This window comes from Rhinopithecus roxellana, chromosome 19, assembly GCF_007565055.1.
Source record: "Rhinopithecus roxellana isolate Shanxi Qingling chromosome 19, ASM756505v1, whole genome shotgun sequence".
Classification (NCBI taxonomy): Eukaryota; Metazoa; Chordata; class Mammalia; order Primates; family Cercopithecidae; genus Rhinopithecus; species Rhinopithecus roxellana.
In genome coordinates, this window is record NC_044567.1 from 47981290 (window position 1) to 48007890 (window position 26601).

Here is a 26601-nt window from a genome sequence, read left to right on the forward strand (position 1 = left end):
TGTTCTTCATGCAATAAACACTGTAACATAAAGAAAGCTTCCTGAACTACGTGTAGTGTAACTGAAGGTGGGACTATATTAGTTACAACTGACCTCTTTTTATCACCTCTTACAAATATTTTTTTCTCTAAAATCTAGTTTTTAACTTCCTATTAGAGATTATAGAAAGCTATTTTGAGATTATAAGCAGTGATAACGCGTTTAAAATGTGGACTGCTTAAAGCACTGCATTGAACAGGGTGAAGGGAAATAATCCCGATTCTTTCCAGAGTCAATCTGGAGTCAGCCTGTCATAATTTATGTCATAATTTCCTATCATAACTTATGACAGGAAATATTTATTGAGGCATTGTGAAAAAAATAGCTACATAATATTCTGCATGTAAATCTGGGACCCCCTCCCCTCACCAATATCCTTTGAAATGAAGGTTTATCCTTGGAATCACAGATTATTGAGTGGAATGCTACAGTTTTGTAGTCACTGCTACTTTAAACAGCAGTTAGCCACACTAAGCAAAAATAGCTGTAGAGATTAAAATGTTACATTAAGTGTTCTTTAAAAATAAACATATATAGTATATATAAAAAATGTAAATTGCAAAATATAATTTTCATCTATAACATGATTCAAAGTAGGGGACACTGGGAAGGGATGGGAGCTGAACCAGTTTTATAGCACTCTTCCCAAGCTAAGGTACCTTTTACTTTATCTTAATGTAGAATGTTTTATAAAGGGAAAATAACCCATTTTTAATATTGAGTTCACATTGCTTTTCAGGCTGGACAACCATTTCTTGAGTTCTTAAATTATTTTTATTTGACAGAATTATAAATTGAGGTAGATATAGGGATTCTCTCTTCTGGTGAGATCCTTTTTTCTTTTAGGTCCCCAAGAATTCCCATCCCTCCATGGTTTAAATAATAGGTAGGTTCTTATATTATAAAGGAAGCTATGAAGAAAAGGAACTGGCAGTAACATTACTTGTAAGTAAGTTTTTTTTTTTTCCCCTCAGGAATCTAAGATTTTGTTTTGTATATGGCCAGCATTTTTTTCTTAAATTCAGTTGTAACTGGTACACAACAAAATGTAAACATGTACTATCAGGTATAGGATGTTTTGGGGGTGTGCTGTTGAAAATTTAGTTTCGCCTTATAAAGTTGACCACACTTTCATGTCTGTTAATCTTAGTAAATTATGATCATCTTTGTGTGAAAATTTGGTCTGCTTTTATTACTCATCAAACTTGCGGTACAAGTGATGATATAGTGAAGATTTTTTTTCAGGTTTCTTCTACCCATCTCATCCATGAGGTTTTTCTTTCCTCTGAGATACCTTAATTGTACTTTAATATGATACAAGACTAGAATTGAGAGGAAACTTTATTTTCTCATGTTTTGGGAGAAGAAAAAAATAGAAATATGTCATTCATGAGGACTGATTGATTCAGAGTTTTTGTGCGAAGTTTGACCTTTGAACTCTTTGTTTTCATGTCCTTATTTTAATTCAAACCTTATACTCAATTCTCAACTCCTTGTTTTTAGGTGGTTAGCCAGCGTTTCCCTCAGAACAGCATCGGTGCAGTAGGAAGTGCCATGTTCCTCAGATTTATCAATCCTGCCATTGTCTCACCGTATGAAGCAGGGATTTTAGATAAAAAGCCACCACCTAGAATCGAAAGGGGCTTGAAGTTAATGTCAAAGGTGAATTATTTTGATAATCTAGCTATCTTAAATTCCCTTTGCAACTAAATTTTCAGCTTTTCTTATAGTACTTCCTCTTACATTTGTATTTGAAATACCCTATGGTTTTCAGTTATGTGTTTTTGTTTTATTTTGTTTATATTACAAAGGAATTCATTAGGTACCTGATGGACCTTATTTTCATGAGAAAACATGTTGTTATAGCAGATGTATTGTGTTATGAAGATCATTTTTTGCCTAATCATTCTAGACATTCTGAAACAGACTAGAATGTAGACTATAGGATTTTTTTAAAAAGGCATTGAACATTTTTAATATGTATTTTTACATGTAAATATAATAATTATATTTGGGAAGGATAGAAACACTACCTAAAATAAGTTATAGAATGAGGAATGATTAATTTTTAAGTACTAGCAGAAATATCAATGAGAAAATTCATGCTTTTAAAGAATATATTAATGTATAGACTTCATACAATAAATAATCTGATTATTTATAACCCTGTTTTATTGTATAGATACTTCAGAGTATCGCCAATCATGTTCTCTTCACAAAAGAAGAACATATGCGGCCTTTCAACGATTTTGTGAAAACCAACTTTGATGCAGCACGAAGGTAATTTACTTGCCACTTATTCAGTTGCTCTGTTTGAATCAAATATTTTCAGTTTCACATAAGTCCATGTACCTGTTTTACATGAAGTTCCAGTGTAGGTGTTTTTCTTTTCCTGCTTAGGTCAAGACGTAACTTGTCTTATTTTATTTTACTATAAAAGACAGTCATGAAGCAAAATAATATTTTTTATAATTTGGTAGTGATTTTCATATTTGAAAACCAAGAGGGATTTTTGACATGTCTAGTTAAATAAAGGATTTGAGGATGGTACAATATGGGGACAAGGAAGAAGTAGGATTCTTTTTATTTAAAACTAAAACCAAAGTGGTATCAATAATACATAACAATGTTTAAGAAGGTTTTTTTGATGTTAGAGTATTTGTGGTACTTAAATTTGGAAGTGTATCTAAACTAAAATGTTATTCTTTAAACCAAGTAAAGCAAACACATAAGATTTTGTTTATGAGAAACTGAACTTTATGATTGTAGAAAACTTTTCTGCTAGATTTCCATAACTAGTTATTTCACTTTATTTCTCTGAGTTACTGGTTTATCTGTAAAGTGGGAATAAAGTCTTTGCCTGAGTTGTTTTTAGAGGAAAAAAAATGAGATAATTCATAAGAAAGTGCTTTGTAAATTTACGTCTGGAATTCTGCTTTTCATGTAGTATGAATCTAATTGATCCTCGTCATCTAAGCTAGGCTTGTACAACTCTCTCTTCCAGTCTATCATCATTGTAGTTGTTACTGACTGCTTTTCTGTTAGGGAAACTGGAGTTTAAAAGGTATATTGCTGAATGACAAGCCTTGTTGGAAAGAGAGTGAATGTCAGCATAGGATTCATATTCTGGCACTCTGAGTACCCATACAAAGTTAAAAGGATCAAAGTTTTAATCCTGGCTCTGGCAGGCTATGTATCTTTGGGGAAGTCTTTTGTCTGGACCTTCGTTTCCTTGTCTGTAAAATACTAGCCTCTTTCCAGAGTTTTATCCATCTCAATTTTGTTGTTGTTTAACTTCAAAGCCTACTTTGAAGCTGAATCCATGTATCAGAAATGGAAAGCCAACTTTCTTCTTGTCCTTTTTGCTTTGTCTGATGTCGAGTCACATTTTGGGAACAAGCCCTCCATATTTGTAATCTCAGTTACTTCACAAAGTTACTTCATATAAATTTAATTCAAACATAAGTCTGGGTGTATCTGGTGTTGAAAATTCTAATGACTTTGCATTTTTGAAGGTTTTTTCTTGATATAGCATCTGATTGTCCTACAAGTGATGCAGTAAATCATAGTCTTTCCTTCATCAGTGACGGCAATGTGCTTGCTTTACATCGTCTACTCTGGAACAATCAGGAGAAAATTGGCCAGTATCTTTCCAGCAACAGGTAAGATTTCCCAGTCATGGGGATAGTGAATACTCTCCGTTTAAATTTAGATTAATATAATTATTGGTCATGAATAGTGCTTTTTACTTTGCATCTTCTTGGACTAAGAATTATGGTTTAGAAAGAGAAAGATTCTTTTTTTCAAAAAAATACAAACAAAAGGTTAAGTCATATTAAATAATCAACAAACCTACCTAGGTTCCAGTGGTTATTATTATTATTTTTTTGTCAAGTTAAGAAATCACAGATTCACTCTTTGGGTTTTTATGGCTTGCAAACTGTCATAGACCCAAAGAAGTTCAAATTAGCGTTGGCATTTGAATCTGAAGAACAGCTAATTCATAGGAATTCAGTAATTAAAATATTGTCAGCATTTTAATTCTATGATAAACTCATTTGTGATACTTTAAGTATATGCAATAAAGCTTTGTATAGAAAATATCGGCCTGACATGGTGGCTCATGCCTGTAATCTCAGCACTTTGGGTGGCCTAGGCAGGCAGATCACCTGAGGGCGGGAGTTCGAGATCAGCCTGGCCAACATAGTGAAACCCTGTCTCTAGTAAAAATACAAAAATTAGCTGGGGCTGGACGCGGTGGCTCAAGCCTGTAATCCCAGCACTTTGGGAGGCCGAGACGGGCGGATCACTAGGTCAGGAGATCGAGACCATCCTGGCTAACACAGTGAAACCCCGTCTCTACTAAAAAAAATACAAAAAACTAGCCGGGCGAGGTGGCAGGCGCCTATAGTCCCAGCTACTTGGCAGGCTGAGGCAGGAAAATGGCGTAAACCCGGGAGGCGGAGCGTGCAGTGAGCTGAGATCCGGCAACTGCGCTCGAGCCTGGGCGACAGAGTGAGACTGTCTCAAAAAAAAAAAAAATTAGCTGGGCATGGTGGCAGGCGCCTGTAATCCCAGCTACTTGGGAGGCTGAGGCAGAAAAATCGCTTGAACCTGGAGGCAGAGGTTGCAGTGATCCAAGATCGTGCCATTGCACTCCAGCCTGGGCCACAAGAGCTAAACTCCATCTCAGAAAAAAAAAAAAAAAAAAACTTAAAAATTGAAATTGTTAATTTGGGCATTGTTTCATTAATCTTAGTAGTCTCTTGTGTATCATAAATTACTTGCTGTCTCATCTAGTTATATAAACTTGTAAAGAGACCAAATTTCTATGTATGAGGAGTCCCTAACAAAGGAAAAATGAATTCAAATTATTTTTAAATGCCAATAAAAATGGTTAGCATATTCACGGGAAAAGTAGTGGACTGTGAAGCTAAGGGTAAGCAATTGGGAGATGGGAGTTTAAATGACAGGGCATTTTCATCTTTTATGAGTTATTAATGGATTGAAGTAAACATGGTCCTGAGGTCTTTTTGGTGCTGTTTACAAATCAGCAGAGACCACCAGCTGACAGTAAAAGGAAAAGCAACCAGTTACAAGTTAAAGAAATGTGTAGCGCAAAATGTGAACTGCTAATTTTTTTTCTAAGTAGTTTGCTGTATCTAGGGATCATAAAGCTGTTGGAAGACGACCTTTTGATAAGATGGCAACACTTCTTGCGTACCTGGGTCCTCCAGAGCACAAACCTGTGGCAGATACACACTGGTCCAGCCTTAACCTTACCAGTTCAAAGTTTGAGGAATTTATGACTAGGTAAAGTACAACCTTGAAATAGTTGATTGCATTCTTTTTGTTTGAGAAGCAGAGTTTGCCCACCAGGCCACTTGTTAGATATGATAGAAAACTATGAGGAAAGATGTATTTAATAATCACATTGCCATGTTTGGAGATCCAACTATATATTATTTATATATATAGGGTGTGTTTTTTATATGTTGATTGTCATAACAATAGTAACAAATCATATTTTATCATCTTGCTTTCATAAGTTTTCACATTTAGTACTTACCAGGGAGTGAAGACAACATTATTTTCAAATTATAGTTAAGGAAGATGCAACTCAATGTGAATAATTGACTTGCTTAAGATTTCACACCTGTTTCATAGGTCTTTTGGTTTTAAGTGCAGGACTTTTCTACTACACTGTAACATTTTTCAGAACCCTCATAAAGGTTAATGGTTTTGACTTCTTTTAGATAAAGGTCCAGAAAATATAGTATACTTCAGTATTGCTATAAAATTTCTGTGGACTTTTGTTTGAATCCCATTTAGTGGGATTTAGTTTGTGAACCAAAGGATCCTTATTGTTAGACACTTACTCTATGGTGATACAATGAGAGTAGTTTGCTGAATCTTTTAAAGTACCTTTCACAGGACTTGATGCTTAATAAGTGCTCCTTGGTGTCTGTGAGTTGAGTGTTATGTTCATAGTATGTGCCAAAACAGAAAAAACAGAATCTGATGATGAGAAGTTAAAGATTTGTATATAATATGCCTTGAATTGTAAGTGCTTGTTGTTAGTTGTGTTGCATATAGGTCATGGTTTTGTATACATAAACCCAAACCAATGATACTGTTAAAAGAATATATGAATATATGCAAGAATGTATAAACATAAGAATGTATGGGTATATAATGTCCTTTCCAAATTAATTTTTATTTTTAGCTCTATGAGATTTTTCTCAGTGCAACAAATGTTTATTCCTGTGTAATTAAGGGCATATTTTCCATACAGAATATTCACATTACGTAACTGAAAATTATATACTACAAAAATATAATACTATTTTTAGGCCAGGCATGGTGGCTAATACCTGTGATCCCAACATTTTGAGAGGCCAAGGCAGGAGGATTGCTTGAGGCCAGGAGTTCAAGACCAGCCTGGACAACATAGCAGGACTCTATCTCTACAAATAATAGAGTATTAACCAGGTGTGGTGGTGCGCACCTGTGGTCCCAGCTACCTGGGAGGCTGAGGTGGGAGGATTGCTCGAGGATGCAGTGAACTGTGATTGCACCACTGCATTTCCAGCCTAGGTGACAGAATGAGACCTTGTCTATGCATAAAGAAATAAGTAAAAAGAAATATAAGTAAATATAAATATAAAAATGAATGAATCAAAACAAACAATTTTTAAATATGACATCACTGAGGACATCCTAGCTGTTTTTCTAGGAAACTATTTTTATTACTCCTTTCTTTCTAAGATCCTACCTTCCCTTACAAAGCAATCTTTTGTGCTTTTGAAGATTAAGTGATCCAATATGTATAATATACTTAGCGTACTATCTGGTACTTGTAAACTGTTTAATAAATGTTAGATCTTATTTTTGTTCTGAATTCCCACTGATGCTCTTGGAGACCCATTTTCTTTTTAAAAAAAAATGAAGGTAGCTTTATAATATTTTCAGTTATTAAAAAAATTATTAAATTACTCGATATAGAAATCTAAAGAAGAAAGTAAAAAAAATAAAAATTGTTTATCCTCCCTGTCAGAAGTAATTCAGTTAACGTTTGCTGAATAGTCTCCCAGTCATTTATCTATGCACATGTATAATTATTTCTCCTATCAAATGATATCTAGGTTGTTTCCATTAATATTTTTAAAATTCTGACCTGGTACCAGCAGCATGATGGGCTGAGCTAATGCAATCTCTTTCCCAAGACATAAGACTCATAGAAATACTAGGTGTAAAAGAAAATATGTATAGTTTAAAAAATTTAGGCCGAGTGCGGTGGCTCATGCCTATAATCCCAGCAGTTTGGGAGGCCGAGGTGGGTGGATCACCTGAGGTCAGGAGTTTGAGACAAGCCTGGCCAACATGGTGAAACCTCGTCTCTACTAAAAAAAAAAAAAAAAAAAAAAATATATATATATATATATTAGCTGGGCGTGGTGGTGGGCACTTGTAATCCCAGCTACTTGGGAGGCCAAGGCAGGAGAATCATTTGAACCCAGGAGGCAGAGGTTGCAGTGAGCCGAGATCACACCACTGCACTCCAGCCTGGTCAACAAGAGCGAAACTCCGTCTCAAAAAAAAATAAAATTTGTAGCTGAAGCTAGTTTCTAAGCAAATTACCTAGCATACAGTCAGTACAGACAGATAAATGGAAAATATGAAAGAGGTTAAGAGATGCAGAAGATAGAATGAGAAGGTCCAGGATATGTCTAGTAGGTGTTCCCTAGAAACTGAGCTCAGTGAGAATGGGGAGAAGTAATATTTGAAAGGCTAATGGATGGATGTTTTCTGGAGTTGATGAATGACGTGTATCTTGAGGTTAAAGAAGCACACTGAGTCTTGAGCAAACTATATAACAATTAAACCAGGCTTTAATACATATGGGAACGTAACATATGATATAACTGGTATTCAAAATCTAGATTAGGATGGACTTTCAATAAATGGTGTTGATACAACTGAGTAATGATCTGGAAAAATACTTTCATACCATTTATGATAGACTCCCATAAATCAAAAAAACATGAGCAAAGCTAAGGCCTTTTTCATCCATTCAAAATCCATAAACTAGAAAAGATTGATAAAATGAATTCATTAAAAAATCATAAACTTCTGTCTGGGACAAAAACGTCATGAGTAAAAACAATCCTATGGTTAATATCCTTGTCCAATAGTTCTCTTAGAATAGTCCTAAAAGTTCTTTTGTGGTTCAAAGAGTAATACCTTGAAATTTTTGGTGCATGTTGCCAAATTACCCTTTAGAATGCCTGTTGCTTTTAAAATATTTTTTCATTTTAGTGTTTTATTGTTTATCCAGTTATAGACTTTTTTTTACATACTCAGACGACATAAACCCTCATAGTTACTCTGTTCTTTTTCTTTTAGGCATCAGGTACATGAAAAAGAAGAATTCAAGGCTTTGAAAACGTTAAGTATTTTCTACCAAGCTGGGACTTCCAAATCTGGAAATCCTATTTTTTATTATGTTGCACGGAGGTAAGACATACTATGTTTTGGTGTCTCTTAACGGAATTTTTTACATTATAGCAAATATAAAGAGATGGCAAGTTTGGTTTTTCCTAATTGACTTAACAGGAATTGAAGACAAGTTTACCTGGGAGCATATAGCAGGATAAATAGCCTGCCTTTCCTAAAATGATGGTCAGTATCTAGTAGCTGCTTTTGACACTACCCATTTCATACTGGTTTCTCTGTCCTACATCATTTTTTAAAATACTGCTTGCAATGGATTAATTACCAAGAGTTAAAAACCCACAAAGAATATGTTGTTTTCAAGTATATTCTGATTAAATAGTACTCACAACATGATAACCGGGAACTTTTTTTAAAGGAAGAAATAAAACTGTAAGAGCCTATTTCTGAGAACTTTTAAAAATATGCTGTGTAAGATGGCATTAGGGTGATTTAGAAAATAATTCAAAGAAGTGGTGGAAAATATCTGTGAAGGTGGTGCAGGCGGTGGCCTGGAAAATGGTTCTTGTTCATGCTGCCCTCAGTTGAGGCTAGTTCCTAGAAAGCCTTTCTGGAAATGTTGTGAGCTCTTCTTTAATAATAGGTATGATGCTTGCCTTGCTTTCCCTACCATTGTCTTTTCTTTCTTGCCTCGTTTTACCTTCCTTTTGAAAACTCATCTGTGACATTATTTCGTCAGTTTGACTTCTTTGCATTTACCATGACATACATTCATGGTAATTGAACCTTAGAGACAACATGATATGTAGAGAAACCACTGACTTTGGAATCTCAAGGACCATGTTTAGACTTACTTCTGCTACTCATTAGTTGTAGACTTAATCTTTACCAGTTTCCTGAATTTAACAGTATTTAACATCCATAACCATTAAGTTAGTAGACTTACATTGTTAGTCAACTTACTAGCCACAGGTGGCAGTGTGTGGGAAACAAATTGAGGTTGAGAAATAGTAAAGAGATGGTGAAGGAAGATCAGTGGAAGATGGGAAACTTGTCTAATTGGGTAATTCAGATAGCCTTAAGACCAAGAAGTCCAAACTGAAAATTGCATTGAACCTCCCCTTGCACCCCCCTGCCCTTTAACAACTCTTAAGTAACCCCTCCTCACCTTCCCATGAAAGGCCTCTCTCCAGCTCTCATCTCAGTTGCCATTTCTAAATTGCGTAAGATCATTTTAATTTTCGTTTGCACTTGAGATGAACCATATTTGTATTCTAACCCCAACCTTTAATACAACCAGGATATTTTTACTTTCCCTTTGTTGTCTAAGTAAAAAGGAAACATTGGTAAGGGAGGTAGAAGATGTGTATCCCCGTCTTCTTTAAAATCTTATTAGTTTACAAATAGCAAAGCTTTATGGTAAACAAAGCTGGGTTTTTTTTCAGGATCAGAAACTGTTATATTTGTATTCTTGCTCTGTGGTGATCTAGCAAAAACTAAAGGAAAGCAGATTGGACCTGCTGCAGATCCCTTAGTGAGATTCAATCAGTTTGGTTTCCATGAAAGCTATTGAGTGTTGTGGCTTGAGAGTGCTAAGAATTCTCAGCTCTGCTGCTTATTAGCTGCATTTTTTTTTTTTTTTTTTTTTTTTTTTTTTTTTTTGAGATGGAGTTTCACTCTTATTACCCAGGCTGGAGTGCAATGATGCGATCTCGGCTCACTGCAACCTCCACTTCCTGGGTTCAAGTGATTCTCCTGCCTCATCCTTCCGAGTAGCTGGGATTACAGACATGCACCACCATGCCTGGCTAATTTTGTATTTTTAGTAGAGATGGGATTTCACCATACTGGCCAGGCTGGTTTCGAACTCCTGACCTCAGGTGATCTGCCTGCCTCACCCTCCCAAAGTGCTAGGATTACAGGTGTGAGCCACAGCACCTGGCCTTAGCTGCATAATCATAAATAAGTTTATTTTTCCAAATCTGTTGCTTCATCCGTTAAAGCTGGGGTGTGTGCTTATAAAAACTGTCTACCTCCCCTATAAAGTGTTTTTTTCACCTGTAAAGTTATGTAAGGAGTAAATTTGAGATTTTCTTTTTTTCTTTCATTCTTTTTTTGGGGAATATGGCACTGTCAGTTTCAGATTTTCAATCCTTTTAGTTTCTTTCTTAGACCTACTGGAGCTCCTCCTGGCCTTCATTTTTACCTGGTGTGACAGATGAGTACACAGTACATCACAGCAGAGTATCCATGTACTCCATTATGAAGGTCTTGTCTCTCTGTATGCCATCAGTTTTGTCAAAGAGCACTTGGATTTGACTTCTTTTGATATTCCTGCGTTTCTGTGGCTTAGACTACCATGTGTTAAGTAATGCTTTTTGAATTGTGGATTTTCTAATCTCCTTATAGATAGTCCACAGATGTTTCAGACTTGAAATGTCCAAAACTTAATTCAGTATATCTTCAAATCAACCTCCTCTTCACACCATATTTCTCTTTCTCAGTAGCATCATCATCCCTTCTAGTTCCCCATCTAGAGACCCTAATCATTTTAAATTATTTCTTCTTATTTCTTTTATCTTTCTCATTGTTAGTCACCAAATCTTGGTTTTACCTGTGAGATCCTGGGCAATCAATTAAGTTATTTTAGTTATTATTGCAAAGCAGTCATTTGTATTTTCTCAAGAATAGCTTTTAGGAAAAGCATGAATTAGAGCAGAGCCTACCCAGATAAAGAGAACTAGATGGCTGTGGTGCTGGAACTGGCTACGCTCTTTGACTCTCTTAGTTTTGTGTTCAACTCTTTCTCATGATTTTCATCTTTCTGTATTCTTTCAGCTTTTGCCCCAGATAGTAACCCCTTCATTGTCTCGTACTGCACGTCTGAAATTCCAGAAAGAAAATATGATTCAGCTAAAAAGTATCTCTGCTTGGCAGAAACTTTAATGTTAGGTTCTGGCCAGCCAGTTGATTTCTGGCTGCCCCTACGTCCAGTATGTGCTCCTGGCCCAGCAGTCATGTGATTCAAAATGTGACTACTTGGCTGTGTGCACAGTGGCTCGTGCCTGTAATCCCAGCACTTTGGGAGGCTGTGGCGGGCAGATCATGAGGTCAGGAGATCGAGACCGTCCTGGCCAACATGATGAAACGCCATCTCTACTAAAACACAAAAAATTAGCTAGGCATGGTGGCACGCACCTGTAGTCCCAGCTACTTGTTAGGCTGAGGCAGGGGAATTGCTTGAACCCGGGACGTGGAGGTTGCAGTGAGCCAAGATTGCACCACTGCACTCCAGCCTGGCGACAGAGCAAGACTCTGTCTAAAAAAAAAAAAAAAAAAAATGACCACTCAGTGCTGTTTCTTCATCAGGGGCTGTTCTTAGGTATGTGTTTTAATTTTTTTTTGTTTTGTTTTTGAGATAGGGTCTCACTCTGTTGCCTAGGCTGGAGTGCGGTGACACTATCATGGCTCACTGTAGCCTCTAGCTCCCAGGTTCAAACAATCCTCCTGCCTCATACTCCCAAGTAGGTGGGAAGACAGGTGTACGCCACCACAGCTGGCTAATTTTTCTTTCTATGTTTTTGTAGAGATGAAGTCTTGCTATGTTGCCCAGGCTGGGCTTGAACTCCTGGGCTCAAGCAATCCTCCTGCCTTGGCCTCCTAAAGTGCTGGGATTATAGATGTGAGCCACAATGCCTGGCCTAATTTTTTTTTTTAGTTAGACCTTAATGGACTAATATTACTATTAGGTACCTTGGCAATGTCTTTCGAAACCATTTTCTCCCACTGCATTACTGGAACTCTCACTGTGTCTTACCTATACTAATGTAGCATTATTCTCCTCCTCCTTCATCCCCAGATGACTACTTCTAGGTAATCTTAACATTTCTTCTGGAGCCAGTTTCCAGTAGAAAGCTTGTCTCTCCCATTGACTCCCTGCATAAAGTCCAAGTTCTGTAGTCAAACATGCAAGGTAATTTTGGCCTAATTTACTTTTCTAATCTTTTCCTTCTATTCCATCCTATATACTTACGCTCTTGCCCTGTGGTAAAGTAGCATAATACAAGGACATTGTTGCAACACTGTTTATATAGTGGCAACAAAAAGGAAAACAATAGAGCTGTGTTTCAAAAGGGGGATTGTTGAATAAATGATGATACATTTATATTAGTGAATAATGCAATGTGTTGATTTTGCTTGTTACAAGTGACAGAAATGCAATTCAAATTTATGTGTGCCAAAAAGGAATTTACTGACTCATATGCCTAAGAAAATCAAGAGATGTACTAGTTTCTTGCATGACTAGATGCAGAGCTTTGAACAATATCATCTGCAGAACATCTGTCTTCTCTGGCTCTTAACTCTACTTTCTTTGTGTCGGTTTTATTCCCAAGCAGCTCCTCCCAAGTTTTGGCCAGTAATGGTTTGTGTTCTCCTAGCTTAACAATCCCAGTGGAAAAACACCTCTTTCCTAGTTTTGTGGTTTCAGCAAAAGTGGTTGGTCTTACTGGCCTGGTGTGAGTCACATGCCAATTCCTAAGGCAGTCACTATGGCAAAGGGGATGGAATTTCTTGGTTATCTAGACCTGGATCATATGCCCGTTCCTGGAATGCAGTGGTAAAGCCAGCCCTATCCAAATTGCATGAACTAAAAGGAGGGCATGGGGGCAGGGTTTTCACAAAGGAAAATTGAATTGCTGTTACCAGAATGAGGAAAAATGGATACTGGACAGGCAGAACTAGCAGAAGTCCTCTACATCCAGCTTTTAAAAGGCCCAGAAAGATGACTCTTGACACTTACCTTACAAGGTAGATGACAATGTGTGTGTGTACCTGCACATGTGTATGTGTAGACTGAGAAATGTATGAAATTATGTATATTAACTGTTCACATTGCTTATCTCGGAAGTGTGATTGGAGGAGATAGAGGACTAATTTAATATTTCTGTTATTTATCTCTATGTTGTTTGGCTTGCCAGGAGCATATATTGTTTTTGTAAGAATAATTAAAAATATAAAACCCCAAAGTGGCTGGACGTGGTGGCTCACACCTGTAATCCCAGCACTTTGGGAGGCCAAGGCAGGGAAATCACTTGGGCTCAGGAGTTTGAGATCAGCCTGGGCAGCATGGTGAAACCCTGTCACTGCAGAAAAATACAAAAATCAACCATACGTGGTGGCATACACCTGTAGCCCCAGCTATTCAGGAGGCTGAGGTGGGAGGATCACTTGAGCGAGCCTAGGAGGTCAAGGCTGCAGTGAGCTGAGATCATACCTCTGTACTCCAGCCTGGGCAACAGAATGAGGCCCTATCTGAAAGAATAAATTTAAAAAAACACAAAACAAAACCCAAGTTACAAAGAAGAGTTTTCCTCTTAGGAATATTGTGATACCTGGCAATTGCTTTTTGGGTGGTAGTAGTAAACAATGATAATAGCTAACATTTCCTAAGTGCTTTCCCTGCGTCAGGAAACTGCATATTACATAATTTCTCATTTAATCCACATAATAACCTTCTGAGATATTATTAACAATTAATTGATATGCATATAAACTGAAACCCAAACCTGGCTATCAGAATGATCTGAAACATTAAAACAAACATGTCTCCAGCCCTACTTCCAAATCAAAATCTCAGGGGCAGGGCCTTATTTATATATTTAACAGGCACTGCAAGTGATTCATTTATTACTAAAGTGTGTTTGGGAATCTCACTGGGTCATGTATTTAATCCATGGTAGCATGACTAGTAAGAATCAGAAGTGGGTTTCAAACCTAAGCCAAAGCTCTTAACAAATGCACTATTAATCACATGCTTATTACTATTAAAATTTTATGCTTGGGTAAATCTTTGTAGATGAGCATGAAAACCTAACCAACAGTTATGAGATATATTACTCTGGGGAAAATAAGTTTTCAATTCCAGGCATCTGATTTACAAATGATTTTTTGAAACATAAGACAAGGGTTTACTCAGTATAAGATAATCTTGTCATTGGCGCAATATCATTATACATTACAAAAGTTAGGAGAATTGGCACCTTTTCTTAGCGAAATGACATACTACTATTAACACATTCATGAAATATGTTCAGATGAATGTGTTATTTTGTAAAGCACTTTAGTTTATCAGATTAGCATTTTTTGTCTGTTTAAAAAAAATATATATATAGACCGGGCTTGGTGTCTCACACCTGTAATCCCAGCACTTTGGGAAGCCAAGGCTGGTAGATCACCTGAAGTCAGGAGTTTGAGACCAGCCTGGCCAACATGATGAAACCCCTCTACTAAAAATACAAAAAATTAGCTGGGCCTGATGGTGCACGCCTATAATCCCAGCTACTCTGGAGGCTGAGGCAGGAGAATTGCTTGAACCTGGGAGGTGGAGGTTGCAGTGAGCTGAGGTCATGCCATTGCACTCCAGCCTGGGCAAAAGGAGTGAAACTCTGTCTCAAAAAAATAAAAATAAAAAGGAAATACAAAAACAGCTTCCCCCATACCACTCCTTATCCCACACCCCCATCCCCTATCCCCTATCCTTCATCTCTTTCTGTTTCTCACTCGCTCTCTCACTGTCATATGTGTGCTCTCTCTCTCACACACACACCCCCCACCTACATAATTTCTTCTCTTACACCTTTAATATAAATATCTGAGTTTCAATTCAGTTTTGCAAACATTTAAAAGGCAAACATGGTATTTTGCTTCTTTCAGCATTTAATAATAAGGTAGTAAGTACGTACTTTCTTCATATGGAAGGAAACCGTCATATTAAGTTAATATTTGAACTTACACAATTATAATTTGCAAAAAAACAAATCAAGTTAATAATTTCTTAAGTAATAAGTTGAAATAAATGATATTTTCCTAGCATGCTTGTCATTCAGCAGATAATAAGAAACTGAGAGAAGAATGCAGGCAGTTGAAGTTCACTTCAGCCCAAGTGCAAGTGTACACAAAACAGCAAAAATATTACATAGAAAATAAAGTGAATGTTGTCCATTGGATTGAGTATGGTCCTACCATTTGTCACAGTGCACATATTCATAATTATGGCTATCTTTGGGGTCACTGCTGTATTCAGACTTGTGTTGGAATTTGGAATCATCTTGGGACTTGAGGTCATTTTGAGATCTGGGCTTGTCCCAAGATTGGGGTTCATTCTGGGATTGCTGCTACCATTTGTCACAGTGTTCTTATTCATAATTATGGCTATCTTTGGGGTCACTGCTGTATTCAGACTTGTGTTGGAATTTGGAGTCATCTTGGGACTCGAGGTCATTTTGAGATCTAGGCTTGTCCCAGGGTTGGGGTTCATTCTGGGATTGCTGCTACCATTTGTCACAGTGTTCATATTCATAGTTGTGGCTATCTTTGGGATCACTGCTGTATTCAGACTTGTGTTGGAATTTGGAGTCGTCTTGGGATTCGAGGTCGTTTTGAGATCTGGGCTTGTCCCAGGGTTGGGGTTCATTCTGGGATTGCTGCTACCTTTTGTCACAGTGTTCATATTCATAGTTGTGGCTATCTTTGGGATCACTGCTGTATTCAGACTTGTGTTGGAATTTGGAGTCGTCTTGGGATTCGAGGTCGTTTTGAGATCTGGGCTTGTCCCAGGGTTGGGGTTCATTCTGGGATTGCTGCTACCTTTTGTCACAGTGTTCATATTCATAGTTGTGGCTATCTTTGGGGTCACTGCTGTATTCAGACTTGTGTTGGAATTTGGAGTCATCTTGGGACTCGAGGTCATTTTGAGATCTAGGCTTGTCCCAGGGTTGGGGTTCATTCTGGGATTGCTGCTACCATTTGTCACAGTGTTCATATTCATAGTTGTGGCTGTCTTTGGGATCACTGCTGTATTCAGACTTGTGTTGGAATTTGGAGTCATCTTGGGACTCGAGGTCATTTTGAGATCTGTACTTGTCCCAGGATTGGTGTTCATTCTGGGATTGGTGCTCGTCCTGGGATTAAATGTGGTCCTGGGATTCAGGCTTGATGCAGTACTGGATACTGCCGTAGAATTTGAGGTTGTTGATGTTGAAGTTGTTCCCGGAATGTTAACAAACATGAAGAGCAGGCCGATCAGTGATAGCTTGAACATCATCCTCCTCTGTTTCACAATAATTAGATAATTTTAATTGAACACATGGATCACAAATAGGCAAGCATATATCCTTAATTGTGTTTATCAGTACATGTATGTGTTATGTAAATGTTTGCTTTTTCACTGTTAGTGAACAAATAAAAAGCTTCCCTTTCTTTGTTGTCAACATCTGCTGACAGACGACCTATTTTCTATTGAGGGCTACCAGCTGAAGGCAAAAACAATCCAAAGACTAAAAAAGAGCTTAATTGGCATTTTTCTATTTAAAAAAGGAAAAAAAAACACTAGACATTCAATACAATAAATATGGGGGCTTGAGATCAGTATAGAGTAGGATAGGGGCAAAGGCTGAGAGGCAATTTGGGACAGTAGAGCAACAAAAGAAATAATGAAATAAATATTGGTATTTTCTTGATTTCTCATGACCTTTATTCCAACAATTTAAGGTTTTAGTTTAGGTCACAAATTAGGATATTACTTCTAAATATTTACTCCAGAGACTAAAGAGGTTAAACCATAGGATTTCCCCAGTGCTGGGATGAGGTTTTCTTTGTTAAAACAACAACAACAACAACAACAACAACAACAACAACAACAAAAACTAGTTAGAGAAGTTCATAGTTTTAAGATTTAGAAATGAACACAACCAACTCCTTCATTTTGTAAATGGGCTCAGACAAGGGGCATAACTTGTCTGAGGGTGCATATCTAAAAATGACCCAAGCTAGAACTTAAGTCTGTGACTTAAAGCCCAAATTTTAACTGTAAAACTCTTAGCATATATAGTAAAAGTTGTATTTGGCTCTAATATGTAATTGAGAACATTTCAAATTAATGTTACCTTTTGATATTTTTCTTTGAAGAGTAAGAATTCAGTCTTTCTCCAGTGTCTATGGGGAATCTGATTTCTCACTCACTGCATTCTATTTAAATATAATTAGTGAGGAAGTCACGTGTTCTAACCTTGACCTGCCATTTGCTGTTTGGAAGTATCCAACTGAGTGTTTCCAGACAACTACGTATAAACAGATAGACTTTGGCAGAGTTTAAAGAACTCAAATAAAGTTCTAAAATCTGCTTGCTTATTTAAAGAATCCAGTGAATAGCATTTGTTATTTCTCTTATCCATGTATACATTAATGAATTGCTTCACTGGATTGACTCTAACTAGATGAATTTACTGTTTTGCCTGCTGTGATTATTATGATTTTAAACCAAGTAAGTGTATTAAAGTTGTCTGCTTTTTCCTTAGAACATAGGGTAGTTTCTACCCATGGTTATTTTGAAGTTTAAAAAATAATTCAGTAATACAACATTTCAGGTATTTAATTTTTGGTAAATAAAGTAACCTTGGAAAAGAAGTTAAACTTCATTAATATGAAACTTAAGTAAAGGACTACATATGAAAGTGATACTTTTTCATACTAAGTTTACAAACTTTTGTGTGTTTGTGTATGGTTTTTTAATGTATTAAACCACTCACCTTGAAGTGCATAAAGTAAATTTTTTAAAGGAGTTTTGTCTTTTGGTCAGCCAAAAGTTTTCCATGATAACTAGCATATAGGGAAGTTGAGTTGTATTGTGCTAATGTTTTCACCACATTGGCCAGCATACTTTAAAAATTGCAGGGCTGTGAACAATGGTGTTGACATACAAGGAAATTACAACATAAACGGCAGAAATACAAGCCAGTACATGTTCCTTGCTTGTTTTACTGTGCTATGAAGATCGTTTTTCCCCTGAATGAATAAACCATGAATAGAACTTTGCTTGGTAAATCTTAATTTATGTGGTACATGTAATAACTTCACTTAACCGGAGGTTAATATGGTCAGATCTAAGAAGTAAACAAAAAAAGTTTCTTGGCAACCAGAGTAGATATTATAAATCAGAGTACCACAGTAATTTACAGGAGTTTGTCATTGTCCTCTCTCTGCTCACTTGCTCATTCTGTGGATTTCTTTAGGGGTATATAGTTGATAATAGTAATAGTAGTGTTTTGAACTTGAGCAAACTGTGACTTACCCTATTTTTCTAATCCTGATCTTTTGAGTACTACACTTACACAACTCTTTATTGATGCTTCAAACACCTCAGTCTCAACTTGTTTAAAATTCAAAAGGTAGCATTTTCTTCTTCCTATTTTTGTATCTACATATATTCTTCTCATAATCTCTTGGTTAATTGTATCATCAACTAGCCAAATGTTTCTCCACCATTGGGTTTCTCATTATCTTCTCTTTCTTATTTCTCTTAAGCTCCCCAGGCCTCTTGATGATGATTAAGTAAAATTTAAATTCTGTTTAGCACTGAAATGCTCCCAAACAAACAAAAATCAATTTGCCGTTATTCGGGTCTTCAAATACCCACCAACTTTGTATCTTTGTGCAGCCTCCCCAACTTGCCCAAAGTGTAGTAATAGCCCCCTCTTATCCTAAGTTTCACTTTCCATAGTTTCAATTACCCATGGTCCACCATGGCCTGAAAATACTGAATGGAAAATTCCAGAAATAATTCATAAGTTGGATGTATCATGAGAAGGTTAATAGCCCAGCACTATGTCACAGTGCTACATCAGTCAACTCACTTCATCTTACCACATAGGCATTGTGTCATATCACATCATCACAAGAAGGGTGAGTATAGTACATTAAGATATTTTGAGAGAGAGACCATGTGCACATAGCTTTTATTATAGTATATTGCTATAACTTCTATTTTATTGTTTTTAATCTCTTACTGTGCCTAATTTATAATTAAACTGTATCACAGGTATTTATGTATAGGAAAAAAACACAGTATATATTGGGTTCAATACTGTAATTCTCTGGTTTCACGTATCCCTGAGGGGTCTTGGAACATATCCCCCACAGTTAAGGGGGTACTACTGTACTTTCCTCATTCAAAATTGTGTTGTTTCTTCAAGTTCCACTCATGTCAGCACCTTTTATAGGATCCTTCCCTAATTCTTCACATCAGAGTCAGTCATTTTAGTACTTTATACTTATCAGAGTCTCCTTTTCACTAAAGAAACTAAATCTTCCACCATATTCTGGCTTTTTTGTGGTAAGATACCACCTCTTATTCCTTCTATTCCCTCTACCTTCTGAAATATTGAGTGCTTATAAAGAATAGGATACAGGGCCAGGTGCAGTGGCTCATGCCTGTAATTCCAGCACTTTGGGAGGCCAAGGTGGGCAGATCATGAGGTCAGGAGATCGAGACCATCCTGGCTAACACAGTGAAACCCTTTTTCTACTAAAAATACAAAAAATTAGCCGGGCATGGTGGCGGGCGCCTGTAGTCCCAGCTACTCGGGAGGCTGAGTCAGGAGAATTGCTTGAACCCGGGAGGCGGAGGTTGCGGTGAGCTGAAATCGCACCACTGCACTCCAGCCTGGGGCACAAAGCAAGACTCCATCTCAAAAAAAAAAGGACACAGTAAGTATTGGAATTCATTGAAATACCTCCTGTTTCACCATGTCGGAGGGCTGGTATAATTAATGTCTAAAATAAGAGTAATTTGGTTATTTGCAGTTTTCCCTTCACATTAGCATAAATTTGGAAGGCATAGGCCTGAGTTTAACTTTCATCTCTACTTTCCTGGCTGCTGTTTTGAGAGGATTTCTTCATTTGTACAATGTGGATCATAATGCACATAATCCCTTGTCTGTAATCTGAAATCCAAAAATCCTCCAAAAACTTTAAGTTTTATCAAAAATAAAAAAGTTTGACACCACAATTTATTTGGTGCAAATGCCTTATCTGCATTGGTGTGAGGTTTTTAGCTATCTTTATTTGTTTCACTTAATGTGGATAGTAAATGTTTCACTGCAGAAATATTGATGAGATTGATTTTGGGGTGCTGTTCCAGTTTTTACTGGAGTGTTACATAATACATGATAGTAGTACTTAGCATATTCATATTCCTCTTCCTTCTGGGCACAGCACCATACCAGTCTTAGCATTCTGATAGTTAGGTGGTACCATCTGACTGAGTTCTGGCCACTAAAATGTCAGTTCCAGTGATGTACAATCGACCCTTGAACAACACTGGGGTTAGGGGCACTGAATCTCCATGCCATTGAAAATCTACGTATAACTTTTGACTCCCCAAAAACTTAACTACTAATAGACTGTTGATCGGAAACCTTTTGATAACATAAACAGATTAACATGTTTTGTAAGTTAATGGTGTATATGCTGTATTCTTAGAGTGAAATAAGCTTGAGAAAAGAAATTGTAGCTCAGAAAATCATGAGGAAGAGAAAATATATTTACTATTCTCTGAGTGGAAGTGGATTATCATGAAGGTCTTCATCTTCGTTATCTTCATGTTGAGTAGGTGGAGGAGAAAGAGGGATTGGTCTTACTGTCCCTGGGCTGGCAGACGTGGAAGGATTAGCACAGTTCAAACCTGTGTTGTTTAAGGGTCAACTGTATATCATTTTTAAGCCTGATGTCTTAACTTCTCACCAATCTTCCATTCTTGCTTTCTTCTGTCATCGCCTACTAGAAACAGACAGTTCAGTGGAGGGGGTCTCCAAGACCCTAGAAGATGGTGAAACCATTAGAAGACATGATCTAAGGGAAATAAACTTTTGTTGTCTTAGCCAGTGATATTTTGGGATTATTTGTGACAGAAATTAGTTTGTGCTGACTGACATAACTACATACTGGACATCTTGCCTTTGCCTCTTCAAATCCACTCTGTTCTTTACCCTGCTCTGTACCTTAAAAGGCTGATCTGTGCAGAGGGTATCTTTGGGCTCCTCTCCTCTCTGGCTTTCAGCTGGCCCATAGGGAATACAAGCAGAAGATTGGAGGGAAGAAAGAGAGTAAGGTTAGGATGTATATATTTTTGGCTCCCTTTCTGTAGGGTCCCTGTGGGCTGGCTGCATCCCTCCACGCAGTATGGTTTTTGTTGGGTGACCCTCTCCACACAACCTACTCTGTGTCTACTTTTTGCTAACTGCTTCCTGCACTCACTACTTTAGGTGTAGTATCACACTGTCTCTTAGAGTTTCCTTAAAACATGCCTTCTCCTTTATACATAATCTCTAATATCTCAGTTTGAATGTGCCAGCTGTTTCCTGCTAGAACCTTAATTGCTACAAACAGTGTGTACACTGTATCATCTTCCTAAAATCAACCAGGCATGGTGGGATGTGAGCTATAGTCCCAGCAACTCAGGAGGCTGATGTAGGAGGATTGCTTGAGCCCAGGAATTCAAGGCTACAATGAGCTACCCTAACCTGGGCAACAAAGCAAGACCTTGTCTCTAAAAAGCAAAAATTAAGTTTAAAAATAGTGTCTTTTTTTGTATACTTACATTGCTACTTTCAGTTGATCTGTTTTTGTTATATACTTACATTGCTACTCTCAGTTGATCTGTTTTTGAAATGTTTCCAGAACTGTCTTCCCTCACGTATTGATTCTTCCAAAATTCTTAAGAAAATGGAAAAAAGTAATTTCTGAAAATCATGAGAATGATCATAAATTTCCTACAGCACTTTCCTGAGAATTTCAAATTGCAGTTTAAATATTTTACTTTAGAAACAGGTCCAGTTTTCTCTTCTGTAATTTTTTTCTTTGGTCTTTTTGGATTTTTTTTTTTTTTTTTTCCCATGAAAAGAACACAGAGATCTTTTCTTGAATGATATTTGCGCAGACATTACCTTGGCAATTTTTTTTTTTTTTTTTTTTTTTTAGAAAACCCTATTAAGTTTTATGCCATGTCTATGCTCATTGCACCTGTGCCTCATGTCTCATTTATTTATTTATTTTACAATTTTTTTTTATTTTGAGACGGAGTTTCGCTCTTGTTGCCCAGGCTGGAGTGCAGTGGCGCGATCTCGGCTCACTTCTACCTACGCCTCCTGGATTCAAGTGATTCTCCTGCCGCAGCCTCCTGAGTAGCTGGGATTACGGGCACCCCCCACCACGCCCTACTAATTTTCGTATTTTTAGTAGAGATGGAGTTTCACCGTGTTGGCCAGGCTGGTCTCGAACTCCTGACCTCAGGTGATCTGCCCACCTCGGCCTCCCAAAGTGCTGGGATTACAGGTGTGAGCCACCGCACCTGGCCTTCATATCATTTAAATAGGACTTCTAAAGTTTGAAATGAGGCCAGCTTCAGTGGCTCATACCTATAATCCCAGTGGTTTAGGAGGCCAAGGCAAGAGAATCACTTGAAAACAGGAGTTTGAGACCAGCCTGGGCAACAGCATGAGACCCTGTCTCTACAAAATATATTTTTTAAAAAATTAGCCAGGTGTGGTGGCACACACCTGTGTAGTGTTAGCCACTTGGGAAGCTGAGGCAAGAAGATCGCCTGAGCCCAGGAGTTCAAGGTTGCAGTGAGCTGTGTTCCCTCCACTGCAGTTCATCCGGTTATGGGGACAGAGTGAGACCCTGTCTCAAAAAAATTGTGTTTTGAAACGAATTTATGTATGTTTGGTTATTTCTGAAAGCAGTCATACCATCCTGAATGCACCTGATCTTGTCTGAAAGCAATTCAGGTTTTCAGGATTAAAATTTTTATGCTACTAGGTTTTTAACCTATATTTAAAACTAGAACATTTAAAATATTTTAGTAGTATATAGCACTGAAAAGTGGACTTTTAGTGTAGGTAGTTGTTTTTCAAAAAACTATTTTGTAATCCTAGCTACTTGGGAGCCTGAGGTGGGAGGGTCGTTTGAGCCCAGAATCCAGTTTGGGCAACAAAGAATTCCAGTCTCTTAAAAAAAAGGAAGAAACAATTTGGAAGTTTTGTGAACAATAGATATGCAAAAAGGACATTGTTATGATAGGCCTAATTGTGAGTACTTTCTAGAATGTATATAAGCATGATTCTCTTCAATAGTAAAATGTCAGCCTCTTCATTTTAGAAATCTAATATAGGAAAAAGAACACATTTCTCCTTAGTTATGAAACACAGGTTCTCAGGGTGAATGCCCATCTTTGAGCAAGTTTGTCTTCCTAATGATATAATACTGTAAGTCTGTTATCTAATTTTGGCTTGTTGTCACTTATTTTTCATAATCAAAGAAAAATGATTTAATTTTAAAAAGATACTCTCCTTTCTGTTTTCTTCTCTTGGATGATAGTATCTGTCATGCGCATCCATGTGAAGAGACCACCAAACAGGCTTTGTGTGAGCAACATGGCTGTTTATTTCACCTGGGTGCAAGCAGGCTGAGTCCGAAAAGAGAGTCAGCGAAGGGAGATAAGGGTGGGGCCGTTTCATAGGATTTGGGTAGGTAAAGGAAAATTACAGTCAAAGGGGGGTTGTTCTCTGGCAGGCAGGAGTGGGGGTCACAAGGTGCTCAGTGGGGGAGCTTTTTGAGCCAGGATGAGCCAGGAAAAGGAATTTCACAAGATAATATCATCGCTTAAGGCAAGGACCGGCCATTTTCACTTCTTTTCTGGTGGAATGTCATCGGTTAAGGCGAGGCAGGGCATTTGCACTTCTTTTGTGATTCTTCAGTTACTTCAGGCCATCTGGGTGTATACATGCAAGTCACAGGGGATGTGATGGCTTGACTTGGGCTCAGAGGCCTGACAGTATCCCTATCTGTCTGAGTTTATAGAATCTTAATTTTTACCTGCTCTTACCACATACATCTGATTAGTCATTAAGTCGTGTTGATTCTGCTTCAGAAATTGTGTTTTATGCTTCACTCTCGTGCTACAAACTTATTTGGTAGCTTCAGCAGTTATCTAAGCTGGGGGTGGCAAACTTTCTCTGTAAAGGACCAAATAGTAAACATTTTAGGCTTTATAGACCATGTAAAGTTTTTTTTTATTTTTCTTTTCTTCTTTTTTTTAAAAAAAACAATGCTTTAAAAATGTAAGAACCCACACCTGTAATTGCAACACTTTGGGAATCTGAGGCAGGTGGATCATGATGTCAGGAGTTTGAGACCAGCCTGGCCAACATGGTGAAACCCTGTCTCTACTAAAGATACATTAGCTGAGCGTGGTGGCTTGTGCTGTAATCCCAGCTACTCAGGAGGCTGGGGCAGGAGAATCGCTTGAACCTGCGAGGCAGAGGTTACAGTGAACTGAGATCGTGCCACTGCATTCCAGCCTGAGTGACAGAGTGAGACTCTGTCTCAAAAAAAAAAAAAAAAGTAAGCACCATACTTGGCCTGGAGGCCATACAAAAACAGGTTACAAGCAGGCTGTGGGCAGGATATTGCAAGTGGGCCATACTTTGCAGACCTCTGGTTTAGGCTATTACAACAATTTCCTAATTGGAGTATTTGTCACTGGTATTTTACCCCATCACCTTCATCTTACACATCACTGCCAGAATCATCTCTCTGAATTGTGACCATCTCACTTCCAGGTGAAATCTTTATGTGCTCCTTTTAGCTAAGTTTTCATGCTTAAGACATTCATGTACCGGTTTGGGGATTTTTTTTTTTTTTTTTTTTTTTTTTTTTTTTGCCATTTCTTCATAACTATCTATATTATCTATTCAGTATTTTTATAGACTTTTTTCTTAAAGGAAAATTTATACTGTAAATGGAAAATCAATATTGATAGCCATAACTAGAAAACCAACAAAAGTTAACAGTAAAAGGAAATACAGAACTATGAAATGCCTGTTTCATGTAGCACCCAATCATATATGTACTACATTTCAAAAAGCCCCACTGGCTTATAAAAATATTTTTTAGCGTCTCATACAAGTCTCTTCATAATCTGTTATACTGCTCACCTAACTTGCACAATTGCTGAGCCAAAGCAGATCAAAAGTCATTTTGGTAAGAGGCTAGATGCTGACCTTGTATTCTGAAAATCTGATGATTCTATTGTCATTGTGATGTGATTCCAAGTAAGCCTGTGTGAACTTCTGGACTATTATCAGGGAAGTGTTTATGATACATTGTTGAGGGTATAATCAGGGCAGTTGATCCAAGAAGACTCTAGGAGCTGGCAGAGCCACAAAGTCTGCCCAAAAAGCTGAGAATGACAAATGAATGTTTTGTACATTATCTCCACTATAATAGTAGAAAAAAAGTCTTAAAACCATTTGTCTCAATTGATCATTTATATGGAATAATAGAAGACTGGTTAATCATCTTAAATCATCATAGTGTTTGGTAATGTCTGTAGAAGGACGCTTTAAACTACTGTGTACTTCAGCTATGCTGACCATCTCACCATTGCCCCCTATGCCATGCCCTGACATCCTCACATGACTCTCTGCTTTTACATACTCTTTCCATCTGGTTTGAATGCCCTTCCTTTATCATGGGACATTATCTTTTCCATTTAATACCCATCTTGATAACCTGACTCTGACTCCTCTAGGCAAGTTTAAAAAAAAAAAAAAAAAGAAAAAAAGCTTCATTGAAATGAAATTCACCCTTTCTGAAGTACAGTTGGCTGGGCACAGTGGCTGACACCTGTAATCCCTGCACTTTGGGAGGCTGAGGTGGGAGAGTCACTTGAGCCCAGGAGTTCAAGACCAGCCTGGGCAACATAGTGACATCTGCCTCTACAAAAAAATACAAAAATTAGCTGGATGTGGTGGTTCATGCCTGTAGTCCCAGCTACTCAGGAGGCTGAGGTGGGAGAATCACTTGAGCCCGGGAGGTTGAGGCAGCAGCGAGCCAAGATCAAGCCACTGCACTCTAGCCTGGAAAATGGAGAGAGACCCTGTCTCAAAAAAAAAAAAAAAAACTTTCTTTTTAAGTATACAATTTTGCATATTCGGAGTTGTGCACTCATTACCACTATCTAATTGTAAACATTTTCATCACCCTAAAAAGGAACCCCATAGCCATCAACAGTCACTCCCCTTTCCTCCCACCCCACCTCAGCCCCTGGCAACCACTAATCTACTTTCTGTCTCTATGAATTTGCACAGTTTAGATATTTCATGTAAGTGGAATCATACAGTATGTGCTCTTTTGTGACTGCCTTCTTTTACTTTAATGTTTTCAAGATTGATCCATGTTGTAGCATGTATCAGAACTTTATCCCTTTTT

At 37.5% G+C, this 26601-nt stretch overlaps 1 protein-coding gene across 2 annotated transcripts in view; it reads left to right on the plus strand.

Moving 5' to 3' along the window:
• Positions 1–26601, plus strand: part of NF1 (neurofibromin 1) — a 295792-nt gene that overhangs the window by 169071 nt on the left and 100120 nt on the right. For both annotated transcript variants that reach the window (XM_030923838.1, XM_030923837.1), the window contains 5 exons: positions 1543–1701; positions 2222–2319; positions 3555–3701; positions 5206–5352; positions 8446–8556. In XM_030923838.1, coding sequence (XP_030779698.1) covers positions 1543–1701; positions 2222–2319; positions 3555–3701; positions 5206–5352; positions 8446–8556 — 662 coding nt within the window. The remainder of the gene's footprint in view (positions 1–1542; positions 1702–2221; positions 2320–3554; positions 3702–5205; positions 5353–8445; positions 8557–26601) is intronic.